This window comes from Podarcis erhardii (genome assembly GCF_964252035.2).
Source record: "Podarcis erhardii genome assembly, chromosome: 7".
NCBI classification, from domain to species: Eukaryota; Metazoa; Chordata; class Lepidosauria; order Squamata; family Lacertidae; genus Podarcis; species Podarcis erhardii.
This window is the reverse complement of record NC_138511.1, coordinates 3558109-3577155: the sequence shown is the minus strand read 5'-3', so window position 1 is coordinate 3577155 and position 19047 is coordinate 3558109. Positions and strand designations below refer to the sequence as shown.

Genomic DNA, 19047 nt, shown 5'->3' with positions numbered 1-19047 from the left:
AATATCTTTTCTGGCCCTCCATGTCCCTAGAAGAGCACCTCCCGCCCTGGAAGTGGATATTTACATTGCAGTTGGGACACTGACCTACCAACAACACTGGTGACTGAACAGGACAGGGCCTGGGTGGCTTGTAAAGTCCCCAGCTAGCCTAAGAGCCTGGCATGTCCCTTCCTCAAAGGGCTAAAGATAGAGAAGCTCAGTGGCTAATCCTGAGGGATTTATCACCAATCCCAGGACCATTGTCCCACATAGATTTCACAGGGCACAACCTGTCTGACTTCATTGTGCTGGGAAAGTGCCCTTGTATTTGAAGAGACGGGTGGGAGTCACAACCCAGAACTCTGCTTGCATCATTGGTTTCCCCTGCCCTGAATCTCATTAGCATTTATTTACATGTAAAGGTGTGCTTATATGGGATGCATTGCAGGATACAGATTTGACATGAGTAAATTATATGGCAATCTGAGTTGTTCACTGCTCTCGGCTCCCTGCCTGCTTGCACCAGGAGTTGCCCAACATCACCAATAGCATACTAACATGCTTACTGGGGCTGATGGGAGCTAAAGTCCAAAACATCTGGAGGCCACCAAGTTGGCGAAAGCTAGGTTAGAGTACTGGACAACCTGGGACCTTCTGTGTGTAGAGGATTTTTCAGACACAAAAATGTATTTTTTTTGGGGGGGGGACCTCCTTTTTAATCTTGAACCATATAATTGTATGGTGGTAGTGCTGCTGTTGCAACCAACCTTAAATCAGGCCACAGTCAGGGCCCTGATCCACCAACCAAAGCCAGGCATCCTATACCCTTGAGATATCCCCAAATGGGAATGTTAGTAATTTGCTCAATTCAAAGCAGAAGCAACAAAGGATCTTTGCTCATAGTTCAGTAACTTCACTGCTACACAACACAGGATGGAAACCTCTGGCCCAGACCAACCCTTCTGTTAGGTGGCCCAGCCTGCAGTCTCAGGTGTTCTGGAGGACACTATGCCATCAGTCCCATTGGCTTCTGCCTGTGGAATGGGCATGTTGGATCAAATGCTGCCTCCTCTCACTGTGAGCTCTTGTAGAAGACAACACAAAAGGCAGGAAACTTCCAAGATGAAACCAATTCCCACATGGAGCCCAGACGGAAGTGGTTCCCTGTCCTGGCAGACATAAGCATCTGGGCTGCCTGATTCCACCACCCAAAGAGGAATCACAGCTTTGCTGCTGCTGCACACAAACTGCCGCCCACACAACCGCTTCCCTGCATGACAAATGGACAAAGAAGTCATCCATCTCCTAATGGGAATGCCCAACGGGTCCCCTCTCAGCTGCTTGCAGAGACTTCTCAGCCCTAGTGAAAATGGCTGCAGGCCAGATCCAGGCCCACTGGCATTTCCTGCTTACAGGTAAAATATGCTGCTCATTCAATCCAGCAACTGTTTTAGCAGGCTGGCCCTATGCAGAACACCCATGTGTGGACGCACGCACACTTTGTGTGGCTGCATGGCAGGAAATTGAGGGTGGCAACCATAGAACTGGATGGCAGGTGGGGGGGAGTCAGGAATGCAATCCGGGGACCTTTCAGGCTACTACTGTTGCAAAGGCAGGCCTGACTATTTTGATTATTGGAGGGAGTGTGCACAGCAGGAGGTGAGAAACCTCAGGACTGGACTTCTACAGAACCGCACACACCCTGCCAACTAAGTTAGCAAAGGTTGGGTTAACCCTTTGTGCCAAATCAGCAGTGGAAAAGTCCTTCTGCAAGGAAGCTGGCCATTACTTTGCCTGGGAAGTCTGAGATAGGAGAAGGGCCCACAGGGCCTGCTCAGCCCCCACCCCACCCCACCTGAACAGAAGTGTCTGCTATGGCACCTTCCTTGCCTCTGGACGTCCCCATCCATCTCCATCAGCCAGACCCACTCGGCTGACTTTCAGGAAAAGGAAGATGCTGGCTTCCTCATTGGCTTTGAACTTGGGCGCTCTCTTTGAATTGTTGGTGGTTCTGATTTGTCATCTGTGGATTGTTTTAATTATATTTATAAGCTGCCTCTAGAATATCCCTTGCTTTAGAAGGCAGGGTATAAATGTTTCAAATAACATTTCCCCGCCATATGAATAAACCACCTATGGCTTTACGAAATTAAAATAGATTCTTAACTCTGCTGGCGATGGAGTTACCACCATCCTTCCTCCTGGCTGTTTTGTCTTCCAAAGGGAAGGCCGTCTTAATTTACTGCTTCATCCCTGCTGGAAGGACCTCACTAGTGAGGCCACCTTGACATCGAATTAACAGCATCTGCTTCCCAGGTACCAAGGAGCATCTGGCTGGTTGATGCGGAAGCAGGATGCTGAACTGGAGCTGCCTTCTCCAGCCTCGTGGCCCAGTGGGGGAATCCTTACTTCTTACATCGCCATGGCTGCTGAAGGCACCGGGGCAGCTCCCCGCCTTCCAGCCGCGGCAGCCCGCTTGCTGATGGGCTTTGGCGCGCGCGCACGTTTTCTTAAGAAGATCCCGGCCCGCTCTCGGGACTCTTCTCGCAGCGAGGCGCCTGAGCGCACGGACCGCCCTCTGGGCTCCAGGCCGGCGAGGCGAGAGACCCCGCGGCAGCGGCCTCGGAGGTTGAGCGAGCCCCGAAGGCAGCTCCTGCCCGGCGATCAGGCGGCGCCTGGAAGAAAAGGCGGATCAGGGGCAGCTAATCCTCTAATAGGATCGGCGCGATCGCCTTGATTTCTGGCGGGGCGGGGCGGACAGCGAGCAAAGAGCAGCGGATCAGGCGTCCCGGCAGCCGGGGCGCAGCCTGCCGTATCTGCCCACCTGCCCGGTGACCTTCGGCCCGGGCCTGATCCAAGCCCTTTCCTCCCTGTTTGAGCCAGGCAGATCTTACTTACTTACACGCTTCCAGCCCTCCCCTGCACCCCTGGCTGCAGCGCCTCCGTCGTTCAACAAGCCAAAGCCTCCATCCCGGGCCATGAAAACCATCACCTGCTGATTTCTGGGCACCCAGTCGCTGTTTAAAGGGAGGACTATTCTATGGTTCTCCATGTCTGATCTAGCGGAGATTCCTGCGTTGCAGGGAGTTGAACTAGATGATCCTCGGGGTCCCTTCTATCGCTATGATTCTAAGGAGACAGGCCTTCCCCTCTCAGTCTGGTCCAGGGAAGCGACTCTCCCTCCACAGGGCTGCTTCCTGAGAACTGAGCCACAGAGCGCAGGACCTTCTTGCGGGTGAATGTGCTCCAGCTGCAGCTGCCCCTCGAGGAGGAGAACCAGGCTTGGCTGGGGACAGGAGCTGGGTGGGCGGCCGCCAGAGTGGAAGGCTGACTATGCTTAAGCACAGGGGGGAGCGCCAGTTTGCCCCTCCCTGAAACCCTGGAGAGCTGTTCCCTCTCGAAGCAGACCAGCCTCCTCCCGCCTGGGAACTGTGTTCTGGACTACAGCTCCGCATCAGCCGCGTCTACAGCACCACCCCAAACAGCGGAGTCCCCGATGCTGCGCTAGATGGAGCAATGGCCTGGCTAGGCATAAGGCAGCTGACTGGATGGGGCACCAGCCACCCAGAGAACCTCCTGGTGGATTGAACCCCACGCGAGCGAGTGGTTGGGAGCGGGTTGCAGCTATGTGGCTCTTTCAGGTCCCTTTATTTTGAGGCCAGAGAAGTCTCTTGAATGGAAGCGGAGAGGAGCGGGGTCACTCATGTATCTTACCCACCTGAGTCTGCAAATGTGTCCCTTCCTCCCTCGCCTGCCTATTCAGAGTGACATTTGGGGAGTGGTACATGGCGGCCGCCAACTTAAAATGACTCTGTAAGGTCACAGTGCCTGGGGCACAGAGGGTTATCTTGCGACTCCCCCCACCCCCTTTTCTATTTTCAGTTGGCTTTCTAGAGCTGCTTCTTGTTGCCCAGCCAAGACACTCCTCAGAGCTAGATCAATAAGCAAAAAGATGGTGGTGGGTTGGAACTGCACACCAGGGTGCTTTAGACAGAGCAGTGACTCCTCCTGCTTTGCAGCATGCATCGACTCCAGGTTTTGGAGGATCCTTGGACAAGACACTCTCCAGGGCCCCCTCCCTCCCTGCATCTACCTGCTTGCAACAGCAGGCCCAGGGCACTCTCCTCACCTGCGCTGAGCCGTTGGCAGATGCTGACCCTTGGCGCCAGCCTGTAGCAGCTTTGCAAGGCCTTGAGTCCTTTCAACCTGATATGCTAGATTGAACCCAGAGCCTGCTGCAGGTGAATCATGCGTGCCTCTTAGCACTGACCTCCGCTGAGCAAACGCCTGGTGGTTCTGTAGACCCACCAGCAGTTCAGGAAGTACAGCCTCTGTTTCCTCCAGATCCCTTTCCTGATCTCCCCGGTAAGTAACAAGAATCCAGCATGCTTTTAAGAGACCTCTCCACACCCTTGATGTGGCCCATCGCCATGCAGTAGAGCACTTACTGTTACAACCTCAGGGAACAGCCAGGAAGAGAGAAATAAAATCCATTAAAAATGACATTTATTTTGGCCTCCTCTGTGCAGAGAGGGGTGGATATTCCTTCCTTGAGCGTTTTTGCTTTGAAAGGCACACTTCTTAAAGGCACAAGGTTGTGCAAATAAATAGCAAACATTGTTAGCTTAGCCCTTGAAAGAACTTTTCTCCTTTAGAAAAAAAGGTTTGAAACCCAAGTTAAAAATGCCTCTGCGGCTGAGGAACTGGGGGGGGGGACTGGGGGGGAGGAACTGTTGTGCGCCTGCCTTACTCCACCAAACTGCTTTGCTGGGCTCCTTGCTGCTGCTCCCTATGGCAAAGCCCTGGTTTCTTGGGATATGTCCCATCAGATGTTTTCATTCTGGCCCTAAGAGGGGAGGAAAACACAAGGACAAACTCTCAGAAACATATTTTGCAGCAGACGCCAGCTTTGGGGGGCAGCTATGAGCTACGTAAGCAAAGCCTCCTGCAGACACTGCCGCTCTTGGCCTGTTGTCCCCCCCTTCCACCTTGATTATTGCAATTATTGCTCAGCTGTCCTCCAAGGATCTCAAGGTGGTGTAGGTGGTTCTCCCACCTCTCATTTCATCCTCACAACAACCCTGTGAGGAAAGTTAGGTGGAGAAACTGTGGCTGATCCATGGTACACCCACCCAGTGAGCTTCAGGATTTGAACCCTGGACTCCCGGGTCCTGCCTCAACATTCTGCCCACTGGACCACACTGGTTCTCCTTCTACACCCACACCCATAGAGCACTGCTCTCATCTGTGTCCCCTTTTCAAGAAAACAGGCATGACGTGACTTTTCCTCTCCGCTAAGAACATCAGCAGAGCCTGCTGGATCAGGCCATTGGCCCTTCCAGTCACGGTGGCCCCAGGTGCCTTTGGGAAACCCTCGAGCAGGACCTGAGGGTTTCCAACAACTCTCCGCTCCTGTGGCTGCCAACAATGCAACCCTCTGACTGCAGAGGCAAAGTCCAGCCAGTGGGGCTAACAGCCATGGGTAGCCTTGGCCCCCACGGAAATCTGTCTCCAAGGAGCAGAACTTCCCACCAGAGCAGGTGGCTATGCTTCTGCACAAGCTGAGCCCTGGCAACTCTCTTTTTAGAAACTGATTACAGGTAGGTAGCCGTGTTGGTCTGCCATATTGGTCTGCCATAGTCAAAACAAAACAAATTCCTTCCAGTAGCACCTTAAAGACCAACTAAGTCAGTTCTTGGTATGAGCTTTCGTGTGCATGCACACTTCTTCAGATACACTGAAGAAGATACACCAGTGTATCTGAAGAAGTGTGCATGCACACGAAAGCTCATACCAAGAACTGGCTTAGTTGGTCTTTAAGGTGCTACTGGAAGGAATTTGTTTTGTTTAGAAACTGAGCGCTTGCTCTTGCTTTGCTTTGCAGTGTTCCAAGAACATAGTCCAAAGCAGCTGTGGCTACTGTTAAAACGTATGGCTCTAGGCAGCATATGCTGACTGAGTAGCGGGGGGGGGGGGGGCTCTTCCCTTCCAGATGGATGCACGAGGTGGTCAGGACAGGCAGGGCTTTGAACATCTGCTGCAGGGGTTTTTGCTTTGTTTGTTTTTTATTAATTAATTAAATTTATATACCACCCTTCATCTGAGGATCACAGGTGGTTTACAGTACAAAAACACGAAAAGCAACATAGTAACAAAACAAACCTCCCCTCCACAGTTTAAAAGACCATAGATTGTTAGCCTGATTACATAAAAATGCTTTTGCCTGGCACCTAAAGATATGTCATGAAGGTGCCAGGCAAGCCTCCTTGGGGAAAGCATTCCACAAATGGGGAGCCACCACAGAGCCTGCGTTGCCCCCCTGTACCTCTTGCGGAGGAGGCACCAGAGGAGGATCACAGGATCCTTGAGGTACTGAGGTTCTGCCTCAGGCAGCAAAATAGTCAACCCACCCCTTGTGGGGGAGCTTTCTATCAGCACATCTGGGTCTTCTAGTGCATGAGCAAGCAGGACATGGTGCGGCTCAGAAGTAACCCCTACAGGCAACTTTCTCCCTCTCTTGGCCCCTGCAACATAGGTGGGGGGAGGGGGCCAGGGAAGGCTGTCAGGCAGGAGGAGAATGCCCAGGACAGGTCTGCAAAAGCACATTAATCTGCACACATGGCAAACCCTGTGGCTGGGGGTGAGCAGCCAACCTCTGCAGATTCACATTTTGTGTGACAGGACAGGGATTCTGGCTCTGTTCTCCCTTGTGGAAAAAGGGAAGGGATTTAGGGTGATGGTCTGGGAACGGCTGGTGGTGTTAGAGACCAAGACACACAGATCCTGAACACCAAAGTGACAGCCTCTCCTCTGCCCCCTGTGGAGGACTGGGGTCACCCAAAGGCATCTGGGGGGCATGAGGCAAATGGCATTTCCCACCTCACAATAGCATGAGACGTCATGAGGCATAAAACATAAAGTGAAGTTTCTCTGCACATTACAATAAACAGGAGCTGTGCAAGAGCACTGCTGGAATTTATATCGCCAGCTTAAAAAAAATTGCTCAAGAAACTTTGCAGAGTGCCATTTGCATGGATGGCACTGTATTACAAATAATTCAGTGTGTCCCTTTCCTAAAGAACACTTGCTCACAATGCTGAAACTCACAAGGTGTCCACACACCCCAACCCCGTAGGCAGCTGTTGATGCATCCAGCGCTCTCCTCCTGTCCTGGCTGATTGGATTAAAAGAGGGCAGCCACCAAGTCAGGAAGGGAAGACAACTCATTAAACTCTGTTTAGTAATTAAGTGGGCAGTAACAGCGCTGAACCCCTTTCATTTGAGCCACGCTGATGAAGATCATTTCCTCTCTCCAGCCCCCCCCCCTATGACTTCAGGCCACACTAGCAGGAAAGGGCCCAGCCAGCATTAACTCCTGGGCGGAGAAGAGTCATGGAAGTGGGGCTTCTGTTTCCCATCACGTTTGCACAAAAGGATGTAAACATCATCCCAGCTCATAAATCAGGGATTGGGGTGGGAGTGCTAGGCAGCCCTCTTGGGCTTCCTGGGTGCAGGAATGGGTCACAAAGGTTTGGAGGTTATTCCAAATTTTGAGGTTTGTAGTTGGCTGATCGCCAAAGAATTGATGCTTTTGAATTATGGTGCTGGAGGACTCTTGAGAGCCCCATGGACTGCAAGAAGATCAAACGCATCCATACTTAAGGAAATTAGCCCTGAGTGCTCACTGGAAGGACAGATCGTGAAGCTGAGGCTCCAATACTTTGGCCACCTCATGAGAAGAGAAGACTCCCTGGAAAAGACCCTGATGCTGGGAAAGATGGAGGGCACAAGGAGAAGGGGACGACAGAGGACGAGATGGTTGGACAGTGTTCTCGAAGCTACAAACATGAGTTTGACCAAACTGCGGGAGGCAGTGGAAGACGAGTCGGACACGACTAAACGACTAAACAAAGTACAAACCCCATGTTAGATGTACAGTATCAGTTGCTCAGTTTGTGAGATGCTGCAAAATGCAGAGGGGTTTTTTTTTTTTTTTTTTTGCTGCAAAACAACTGCCAAAGTTTGGCAGAGGTCTGGAAGAGATCCAAAATTTTGTAGTTAATTTCCCTGGTCAGAAAGCTTCTGCTGTGGTGCCGGGGCCTCTACTCCCAGGATCCTGCAGCCAGGCAAACCTGCCTGAGCAGGGCTGCAGCTCTCTCTGGCTTTGTAAGCCTGTACAGAAGACAAAGGATCTCATCCCCAGTGAGGCCCTTTCCTGCAAATCTCTGCCCAAAGCTAGTGATCAGCCTCCCTGGCATGGCACTCTTTCCCAAGGGGGGGGAGTTTATTAACCCTTTCTTTCCCTCTAGAGCCAGTGCACTAAAATAAGATTCAAAAATTGTACAGCAATATGTACAAAGAAAACTCAAAATGTATAGAATTGTATCTGAGTTCTACTCAGAGTAGACCAACTGAAATGAAGGAACCTAAGTTAATCATGTTCATTAACTTTAATGGGTCTGAGTAGGACTGGCATAGGAGTCAACCCACAATTCCTTGGTATACTGGCAATATCATATTGTTGCACTTAACTAAGTTGGCACAGTTTTGAACGCACCAAGGTTTTGTGCATGTTCAGCTGTGCATCTGACCTGCCCCCTGCAGATCCGAGTCCACATTCCCAGCATTCCCAGCATTTCTGCCCAGTGCTATTTTTCTAGAAAAACAGGTGCCAGAACTCTCTTATCATGGCAATGATGCCTACTTGAGAGGTGCCGGAACTGAGTTCTGGCGAGTTCAAGCTGAAAAAATACCCAGCTTCTGTCTCAGTGATGTCTGTACTGTCTTGGTCATGTCCACAGAATGGAAGATGGCAGGATTCGCAAGGATATGTTTTACAGGGGGTTGGCTTCAGGCAACATCCCCCCCCCCCGAACAAGATTTAGTGAAGATGGGAGAGCGGCCAGTCCCTTCCCTCATCACCTTTCAGGCCACATCTGATTGTTCCCCAGGAACGCCTAGACTTCTGGCAACTCAGCTGGCCTCAAGCACAGAACGGCAATTGCTTTAATCTATGAAATGGGCCGGTGTACAAACAAACAAACAAACAAAGGATTGTCTAGCCTGTGTTCATAATAGTGCCATAGTCATACTGAGTTCTTTAAAAGATAGGAACCTTCTGAAGATAAACCAATGTGTTGCAATTTAATCTTGAACAGGGAGCAGCCCTTCCAACCTCATAGAGAATCTTGCACCATCATACTAAAATCTCATTGTACCCTCCTATGGAAATCTGAAACGGAGCCCGGAGTCCCCTCACCCAGACCAGGGAAGCTCTTTTCCAGCCAGCTCTGCAGCCTGCAGAGATTGCTTTGCTCCTCTCCTGGGGGGTTGTGCAGGGGGGGGGGTGCTGTGGCCTGCAGTCACTGGGAGTAATGGAGACGGGGAGGTGGAAAGCAAGGGAAAGTGTGGTTTTCTTGCACCACAAGTACACACGAGCTCCAGGTGGGGTTTTGGGTTAATATTCTGGAGCTGTCCAAGACCAAAGCAGGAACTGCTGGGAGCTTGCCCACTCCTTGCTTTGGGGTACAAGTGAAGTCTTTCTTGGCTGACCTGCAGCACAAATGGCACCAAGTGGACCAGGCTACCTGGGAAAGTGGTGGCCTCTCCTCCCCTGCAGGTTTTTAAACAGAGGCTGGATGGCCATCTGCCAGGGATTCTTGAGCTGTGATTCCTGCATTGCGGGGGGTGGGACAAGATGACGCTTGGGGTACTTCCAACTCCGCAATTCTATGATTCCAAGTCAGACACAGCTCTGGCACGCTTGATCCCTTTCCTCCTTGTTCTGCTGGCTCCGAGCTGTGGGTTTCTTGCCACCCAGCAGGGACGGGTGTGTCATGTGTGATTAGCCACAGACAGCTGGAGATGGAGCCACAGCTGCCAGGGTCCCATGCATCCCAGGCTGGCTTGAAATACTGCCAGGCTTTTGGTGGACTATCCAAATGACATCCCCCTTACACACACACACACACACACCGCACAGAACAGTTCTCCTGGTCCTCCCAGTGGCTGTGGTCAGACTGGTCTCTATTTTATTGTACTGCCCTTAAGGGCACCCTCCCATCATCTTCAGCTTGCCTCATGGTGGCATTTTAGCTCCTTTCACATGTTTTGTTCCACTGCACTTTTGTGTGAGTGTGTGAACCTGCTTGTGCTTGCTGGCATGGCTCAGCTCTGGATGCTCTGCTCTGTGGTACAGCAGATGTCTTGCCTGCAGAAGGTCCCAGGCTCAGCCCCTGGCACCTCCAGACTTCCTGAAACCCTGGAGAGCTGCTGCTGGTCAGTGTAGAGAATACTAAGCTAGAAGGACCCATGTCAAGGCAGCTTCTTCTGTTTGGTGAAAGCTGTAAAAGAGCCTATCCATGTTCCAAAATGCAGGTGCATCCGCTCCATCCGTGAAGCCAGGATCCTTTGCAGAGTTTGTGTGCACAGAGGCTCTTTCACACCTTCTCCTGAACACACGAAAGGGAGAGAAGTTGTGACCCTCCATCTGCCTCACCATCTGCTCACTCACCCCTTCCCACGTCTTTCCAGGTTCCTCTTTACATGGAAGTTATCTTGAGCCAGCCCCGAGAATGCAGCTCCTCCCACTTGAGAAAGGTTTGGGCAGCCAGGTCCTTGAGCTCAGTGCGGTACATGAGGCCAGCGTCTTCCTGTATGCTGGTGGTGAAGTGTTGCTGCAGCTGGATGCAGAGCTGCTGGAGGTGCCTCTGGTGCGGGAACAAGGGGAGCACAGAGTCAAGGGAACAGAAAGGCAGGAAGAGAGGCATCTGTCAGGGAGCAGAAGCTGCTCTCATCTGGTGAAGCATTAGCAGAGTGCAGAACAACTTTGTGTTTTTTTAATACATATATATATATCAGAATTCTGCACCAGGGTAGATGATATCCTGCATCCAGGGAAAGCCACATTCTGCAACCTGAACAAATCATGCATTTATATCTTTATGTGTTTGTGGGACGGGGGGTTATTGGTTTGTTTTGTTCTTGTTTTTATTATGCATTTTGTGTTTCTATTTTGTGGTATGCAAATATATTAAATAAAATAAATAAATAAATAAAATATTTTTGGGTACCAGACATCCTTTTCATTGCACTTTTTCATGATTTGTACTCATGATGCTACTGTTGCCTTCAATACTGCTTACTGTATTTCCCCACAGCAATACTTTTTCTGAGCATTGCCCCATGCCCCTGCTTACAAAGACCGCTGGGCCTTTAGCTAGATATAATTAAAATAGATAGCATGGAGGTGAACCTTCTCCCACACATGCAGGGAAGTTTTATGTGCAGGGCAGTGGGGCGGCCTTCAATCAGAAATGCTGCTGCTATGCTTAAAGCGTGATGACTTGATTCTGCTAGTTGTATCAACACAGGGCTGCCTCCGAAGGGAGTCTGAAGAGAAACAAGACAAAAGGAGAACTGGAAGAAGCTCTGGACCAAGCCATACAGTACACAGTTGAGGGAGGCTTAAGACAGGTTTGTGTGTAATATGTAGCTCAGTCCAGACCTTTCCCCCAGTTCCCCTTTGCTTTCCTCTTGCTTTTGCTTGGACTCCCTTGGGAGTGGAGCCACTTCTCTGCCCAAGTGCACCCTCCCAGGGGCTGCTAGGCTACCATTCAGCTACCACTGCAGCCCCACAGCTGAGTTCTGCTTTGTGCCACTCCCAGCCCCACGGTTGCTCTGAGCTAGGACTTTTTGTTGCTTCTGTGTGTTGTGTGTGTGTGAGCTGGCTCCAGCAAAGCCGTGAAGCTGCAGTTTATGCTGCCCACAAAGCTGGCCTGCCTCCAGCCTTCTCCTCCACCACACCAGGCTAAATGTCACACACAGTGCAGTTTTCATTTCTCCTGGTGAGCGATCTGTTCTCTTAGCTGGCCTGGGCACAGCCCCCTTTTCAACATAGCTGCTCTCTGCTGTCCTTGCTCCAGGATCCTGACTCACCTGATCTCTCAGAGGGACAGCCGTGGTTCCCACAACCACATTGGCCAGTGTCAGGAGGCTGTAGCAGAGGTAGCAGGCCTGGAAGAGAGAGGGAGGTAGAGGCATATCATTTGGAAGTAGGTTTGCTAGCGAGAGAGAGAGCGACTGGCCCAAGGTGACCCAGTGGGCTTCATGGCTGGGCTCCCAGGCCCCAGCCCAGAATATTAACCTCTACACCAGCTCATGCAACATTCATCACACACACACACACACACAGAGAGAGAGAGAGAGAGAGAGAGAGAGAGAGAAAGAAAGAAAGAAAGAAAGAAAGAAAGAAAGAAAGAAAGAAAGAAAGAAGCAGGTGTGTTTCCAGACTGAGTACTCTCTCACTACCCAGATGCCGCTCTTCTGTGGTAAGACACAGGTAGAACTGCAACTGAGCTTCTGGATTACTGCAGTTTTTCTGTGCCCCCCACTATGTTCTCTCCACATTAGCAGGAGTGATGCTACTGCTGTGGGTGGAGCCCTTTTAAACTTAGCACCCATTCCGTATAATGCTTGCGGCTGGTGGGTGACATTAATTGTTGCTAAAAAAACCTTTTCCAGTTTATAATGAAAGAGAGGCGGCACAGGGCTGTAATGCAATGGTACGATCACACGTTACTACTACAGAGCCAGAGCATTAGAGGGTTTTAGCACTGCGGTTGCTTCCAGATGACCTCTTTATGGAGCATTTATCCTGATTTGTTTCCGGGGAGATCAGACAATGCCAGCTATGCACCGAGCATTCACTCCTTTTCGTTTGTGGGGAGGTCAGAGGATGCTGTGTCAGAGCAAGTGTTACCTGTCACTTTCCTTACAGCAAGAGTCTGATTTTTTTTTTGGGGGGGGAGCAGGCTTGTTGTGCATGAGCACTAATCACCTTTAACCTGAATTTGCCAGTATGCAAATGAATCCAATCTGAAAATAGGAACAGTTGGGAAGCACCCTTGAAATGTCCTCCACATTAGAAATAAATTAAAATAGCGGAGGAAACATTTCAGCTGTGGAGAATGCACTGCTTCTGGAAAACGTTGGACTTTCTGCAGTGTGGAAAAAGTTGGAAGGCCTGCATGGAAAATAGAGGATGACAGTGGTTTGATGCCCTTTAGAGAGAAAAGGAACAAAGCTGCCAGACCTTTCCCTCAGCCTCCTGGGACCCCCTGCCTCTTCTCAGGACAGAACCATGGATGGCCAACCCAGCTGGTGTCCAGCAGAAGGAGACAGACAAATGACCATGCAAGCTTTATCAGTTTTGGGGCCCCATTGGCCACTAGCCCCACTGCTTCCAGCGGCGTGCCCTGCTAGCAACTAGCCCACCCTGCAGGGAGAGCAAGACCCCTCCTAGGTCTGCCCACTTGCACAACTCCCAGCTCATATCAAGGGGGCTTTTGCACAGGAACTTCTCAGTGGATTGGCGCTTGGGCAGATCTGTTGGTCTCCTACCCTCTGCCCTAAAGGGCATGAAAATCCTGCTGCCTTGTTTTGCTGGAAAGCTTAGGTTGCAAGCCTAACCCCACGCACCCGGCAGTTTAAGTCCCACTGAATTCAACAGGGCTGACTTGGTTAGGAAGCCACTACTGAACAACTTGCTTTGTATCACAACAAACTCTGACTGAAAAAGTCCCCCAATGAATCTCTCTGCTTGATAGTTAGATATTGTAGCCACAAGCAAGCCGCCTACTTGGCGTACTGAGATTTGTCTCGTAGGGAGAAGGCAGAAGGACAAAGAAGTTCTGTATGGAGTGGAAACTCAGTCTCCCCTGCAAAGAAGTGGAGAACTAGAATCTATCCAAGCCCTTTGCAGCTGCCAGGTGAGTCAGCCCTGCAGCTGTTTTCTCCCAAGCTGAAATCCACCTTATAGTGCAGCGGGGAAGGGGTGTGGCTCTGTTAGGGCTGACACACACCTGGGATTTCCTGGACATTACCGGGATTTCAAAGGCAGAAGTGACATCCAGGAGAATTTCCAATTTCCGGAAGGCAGCAGTTTGTCCTGGATCTTTGGCAAGTAAACAATTTTTTTGCCGTTTTTGTAAAGAAAAGCTCAGCAATATTTGGGGTGTCCTGGTTTTTACTTTTTGAAATATGGCAACCCTAGGCTCTGTGCTCCTGCCTCAGCCTCTGCCCCTGCCAGTGCCACCTGTCCAGGCCTGAAAGTCTCCCCAGCTTCTATGCCCGACTTCATGGAGTCCCTTGTGCAAACCGTCCTTCCCACAGATGTTCTGCAGCTCAGCTTGTCGCAGCAGAACTCCTCAGCTGTTGTTTCAGCTGTGGAAGATGGCAGCCAACTTACTGCAGGGCAATGGAGAAAAGAAGATCAGGGGAGGTGTGTGTGTGTTAAACCACGTATCTGCTTCCAAAGGGATCAACAACAGAGCGATTAGAGTGGGAGGAGGCCTGGCAGGCCATCTGCTTGAACTCTCCGTTCACTGCAAGATATTCAGAGTATCTTCAGCAGTAGACGGCCATCCAGCCTCTACGAGTTCCTTCCCTCTCCCACCTTTTCCTTCAGCAGAAGTTACACAGGTCAACTTAGTAAGTTCCATTCAGTTCCATGGAGCTGCCTGCCAGTAAGTGAGTACTGTATAGGAATGCAGATTTGTAGCCTGCCTGCTTCCTGAACAAAGCAATCTAGCCTCTGATCCATTGTGCTGAATGGTGTTTGGAGGCAGAGGACATGTCTTTCTGCTCAGTTCTGCCTGGCTGTGCTGGACTTCACTGATGGGGAGACTCAGCTGCCTAAAAGCACACACCACTTGGAGCTACTGCTGGTGGCATCCCAACCAGTGGCAGCCAGTGCAAAGCCCCCAAAAGGAGTGTTTCAGAGGCAAGAGGGGGAGTTGTGCCCAAAAATCCACTGGATCTTCAGTCAGTCCAGGCCTGCTGGTTACCTGCTTTTCTTAGGGCTGCCTTGCATCCAGAATTTCCTGGACATACAGCACTCTGAAACAGTGTCTGGGCGGAAATCACTTGAATGTCTGGGAAAACCAGACATGGCAACCCATGTCAAAAGTCAAGATTTTGGTGAATTTCCTTAAAAGTATCTGAACAACTTCATTTTTCATTCAAAAGTTCAACTTTGACCCCAAAAAGCTCAAAATTTTCACATTTTGACATATGGCAACCCTAGCTTTTCTTGCTGGCGCAAAGTGGCAGGGCTCCAGGGTTAGGATGGAGGTCCCAAGGCTGAAATCCTGTGCCCACTTTGTTGTGGCCAAGCCCCATGGAACTCAGTGGGACTTAAAGGTTAGTAGAAGTGTGTAACGCATGGGATCCTGAAGCTCCGCCTTACTTTTATGTATTCCAAAGAGATGGTTATGCTAGTTTTTGCAGCAAGAATAAAAACACCTTACAGCACCAGAAAAAGCAGCAGAATTCTTCTAGTTTACATTTTCTTGGGTGAGAGCCCACTTTGTCTGATACATGACACATTATCCTTAGCGCTCTCTCTCTCTCTCTCTTTCTCTCTCTCTCTCACACACACACGCACACACACACAACAGGCGTGTTTGGGGTGTGTGTAAACAGTGGGCCAAAAGGCCAAGCAAAGCAAGAGGTTCACCCAGCATACATTTCTATGCAAAGCTCCAATGTCTGCAAGAGAAGCATGGTGGCCATTTGCAACAAGAGTAATTAATGATAACGCAACCTCCTTAGCTTCTTATCTTACATACATACAAGCTTTGCATAGATTGGAAATGCCACAGACCTCCTGTTCCTCCTGCATTGCACGGCCTCCTGGCCCCAGATTGACAATCCATCTTCTGTAGGTTTGTCTGTGTGTGTTTCTCTGTCAACTGGGGATACCCTCATGCTTCTAACAAACTGGGCTTTCCTTCACAAAATCTTATGCCACAATAAACCTGTAAGTCTTTAATAGTGCCACAAAACTCCCTGTAGTTTTATAAATGTGATTGCTGATGTTGATTAGCAATCTCAGCTGGAGCAGCTGGTAGCATCAAGGTCGTGGGGAATTCAAGCGGTGAATTAGTCAGAATACATGCCAGAGAGCTGTGGGCGAGCGAAGGGAGCAATACGGAAACCTTCCAGCTTTTGAATTGGGCTAAATATGTTGAAAAGCTGGCCCAGCCCCTCTGGCCTCCCCCAGCTTTGCATAGCTTCACATTGCACAATCCTGGGAGTCAGTTCTTCTGTGGAAATTCCTGATTTAGCCGGGTGATGTTTGTCCCAATTCCCTCTAGTAAGTCCCTTTGAAGATTTAACCTATGCTGGTGATCTTTCAACTAGCAAGTAACCCAGTAGCCAACAGGGAACCGTGAAGCATTGTGTGCCGTTTTGCACAAGCTTAGCAGAAGAGGTCAGCAGGTAAAGGGGTTTGCAGGTAAGCTGTTTGCTGTGGGGACGCCAGCAAATTGCATTAAGAGATTGCAAGACAAACAGGATTAAGCTTAGAGGTGGGAGACAATCCTCCCTTTACCTACCAGCTCCCAAGTGCCAGAGGTGGTATCAGCTAGTCCCTTGTTTGATACATGCTACCATCTGGCACTGGAAAAGTCTGCAACTTCAGGTTCCCCCACCTTAAAAATAACCCCTATTTATTCATTTGAACATCTCACCAACTGCATCCCTGCACTGCTGAATAAGTTAGCCCACTGTCAGTATAAAACTGCAAAGTGGTTTGCCTCTGCAGGATTGCATGTGTCTAAGTTGGACCCCCCCCCTTTTAAAAATCTTTACCTCCAACATTTTCCTACATAATTAGGATTATTTTGTAAACCAGGGGTAGGCAATCTAAGGCTCATGGGCCACAAGCAGCCCATGGGGGTCATTTAACTGGCCCACAAGCCGCCTCCAAACTGCATTAAACCAGCACAGCATGGAGACTTGCTTCCACGGTGCCGGAAATCTCATCTGCGTATGCTCAGGCGCCAAAAATCGCAGCCATGCGCACGTGCGATCCGGCACACAGAGGGATCTCCGCTGGAGTGAACTGGCCCAGGTGAGGTAAACCTTGCCGACCCCTGTAAACTGACAGATCACCTGAAAAAACATTGTGGACTACAGTTTTATGGAGAATGCTTTGGAAGAATGCCGTGATGTTTACTGGATGAAGGGAACAGTCTCAGCTTCCAAGTGTACATTTTGAAACTGAGGTAGCACATGTTCCTGAGACAAAAAGCAGCACTGCAATTATGAAAATGTTTTGCGCTCCTGTGCAGGACTTAAAACCCTGGAGCCTTTTTTGGAAGGCATGGCTGGAATATGAAAAGAAATAAGGAAGAGGTATAGTTCAATTGAGACTCATAATCTCAGGGTCAGGCGCTGATTTGATCCACACGTTGGGCAAAGGATTCCTACATTGCAGGGGGCTGGACTAGATTATTCTCGTGGTCCTTTCCAACTCTACGATTCTATCATTCTAAGATGCTGAGAGTGCCTCTGAGAATATGTTCCCATCCCCACTGAGTAATCACAGTCCAGCTGTGAATAGAGATCGCTCTCTGAGTCTCAGCATTTCTCTTTGTAGACATAGGCCTCTTTTGCAAAACACAACCAGTAAAAACAAAGCCCCGTTGCCTCCGTAAGACATGGGAGTCCATGAATCAGACAGAGCATCTGAGAAGCCAGGCTACTCCTGACGGCTGGAGTGGTGCCTTTTTGCCTTTTCACACCCTGCCTCCTCTCCGCCTCCACACCCGGAAAGGGGAGCAGGTCGGGAGTTGCCAGCCCCAGAGCTAACACGTTCCAGGATGCAATTGTGCAGTGCAGGGGAAGGTTTTACCTGGAGCCTGTCCAAGTAGGGGAAGTGGAGGCCTGGGAGGAGAAAGCCCAGGCAGACAGTAGACCCAGCTAGACTTTGGGCATGTGGAGGGAATAGATGTTAGGAGCAAAACACAGGGTTCCCAAGACCCCCCTCCTTCGGTAGCTGGGAGGCAGATTCATAGAGTGCTGGCAGGTGTGTGTGTGTGTGTGTGTGTGTGTGTGTGTGTGAGAGAGAGAGAGAGAGAGAGAGAGAGAGAGAGAGAGAGAGAGAGAGAGAGAACCCTTGCATGGCTGCTTTTCTCCCTTGCTGAGCTCCAACATCAGAAACACCTGAGTGAAAAACAACTGGGGGGGAGGGGGTAGAGAGCATCCCACCTGCTCAGGATTGAGGCCTGAGAAGCCCACTCATAATGGATAAACACTGAAGACCTCTTTGTTGCCTAAAGTGCCAAGGGAGCTCCCTGATTCCTTATATCTCTGTCTTATTGCTGAGGTCTTTGGGGTGGGAGTCACTGTTAGTGGTCCCCCATGGCTCAGATGTTTGGCGCATGTCTGCCAGAAGGGCTTGGGGCCCATTTCAGCTGAGGTCAGACAGACCTCCTCCCTGCTGAACTTCCAGCACCTAATAAAGACCTTCTGTGTCAGCTTTTAAGCACCTACTGAAAACGTTTCTGTTCAGTCAGACTTATGCAGGCAATGAAGAATACATCTTCTCATAACAACTGATTTCTTTTTAAATATGGTTTTTATTGTATCATGTTATGCACAATTGTTGTAAACTGCTTTGACATTTTTTTAATGAAAGCAGTAAATAAACAACTACTTTTTAAAAATCCCAGCAGGCATTTAAACTGAATTTTGACTTTATAATTTTAACTAATTTTTCTTTTCAATGTATTGAGACTCTTGTACATTGCTTAGAGGCAACTGCAATTAAGCATGTAAACTGTCAAAATAAATAAATAAAACTGAAACCACTTGCACAGATCTGGGTGCTTTTCCATGGAAACTTGGAATCCTAGACTTGTAGAGCAGAAAGGGACCACCAGGGTCATCTAATTCAACCCTGTGCAATGCAAGAAAGAGCCTCATCATGCTCTACTGACTGAACTGTTTCAGTGCTGATCTTAACCTTGCACATTTTTATAGTATTTTAATGTTGGGTTTCTTGCTTTTCTCAGCTGCCTTGTGGGACTGGTACAAGTTAAGACAGAATACAAGCAAACAGGATATAGGCAGGTTTGTCTCCTGCTAATTCAGCAGTTAAAAGACACAGAAATAAAATGGGTCTGATAGCAGAGAAGGAAGAGCAGGAAGGGGAACGAAGCGCCACCCAGACTAATAAAGGGAACTTCTAATCTTCTTAGCAGTAGAAATGTTCATGTTAAG

General features: G+C 49.7%; 1 protein-coding gene and 1 long non-coding RNA gene across 2 annotated transcripts in view; both read right to left on the bottom strand.

Annotated features, from left to right (window-relative positions):
• Window positions 1-4463: 4463 nt before the first annotated feature.
• LOC309346417 lies at window positions 4464-10416 on the bottom strand. Its single transcript, XR_014158630.1, has 2 exons — window positions 10124-10416; window positions 4464-4825 (listed from the first exon to the last, which is right to left on the bottom strand). It is a non-coding gene; the product is annotated as an uncharacterized lncRNA (long non-coding RNA).
• Window positions 10417-10520: 104 nt separating this feature from the next.
• The window catches only part of FAM178B (family with sequence similarity 178 member B), a gene marked incomplete at its 3' end in the record, with an annotated part of 184565 nt that continues 176038 nt past the window's right edge, over window positions 10521-19047 (bottom strand). Inside the window, exons 16-17 of the mRNA XM_081871480.1 lie at window positions 11917-11994; window positions 10521-10688 (exon numbers count right to left, since the gene is read on the bottom strand). Of these exons, the coding sequence (XP_081727606.1) occupies window positions 10521-10688; window positions 11917-11994 (246 nt within the window). The remainder of the gene's footprint in view (window positions 10689-11916; window positions 11995-19047) is intronic.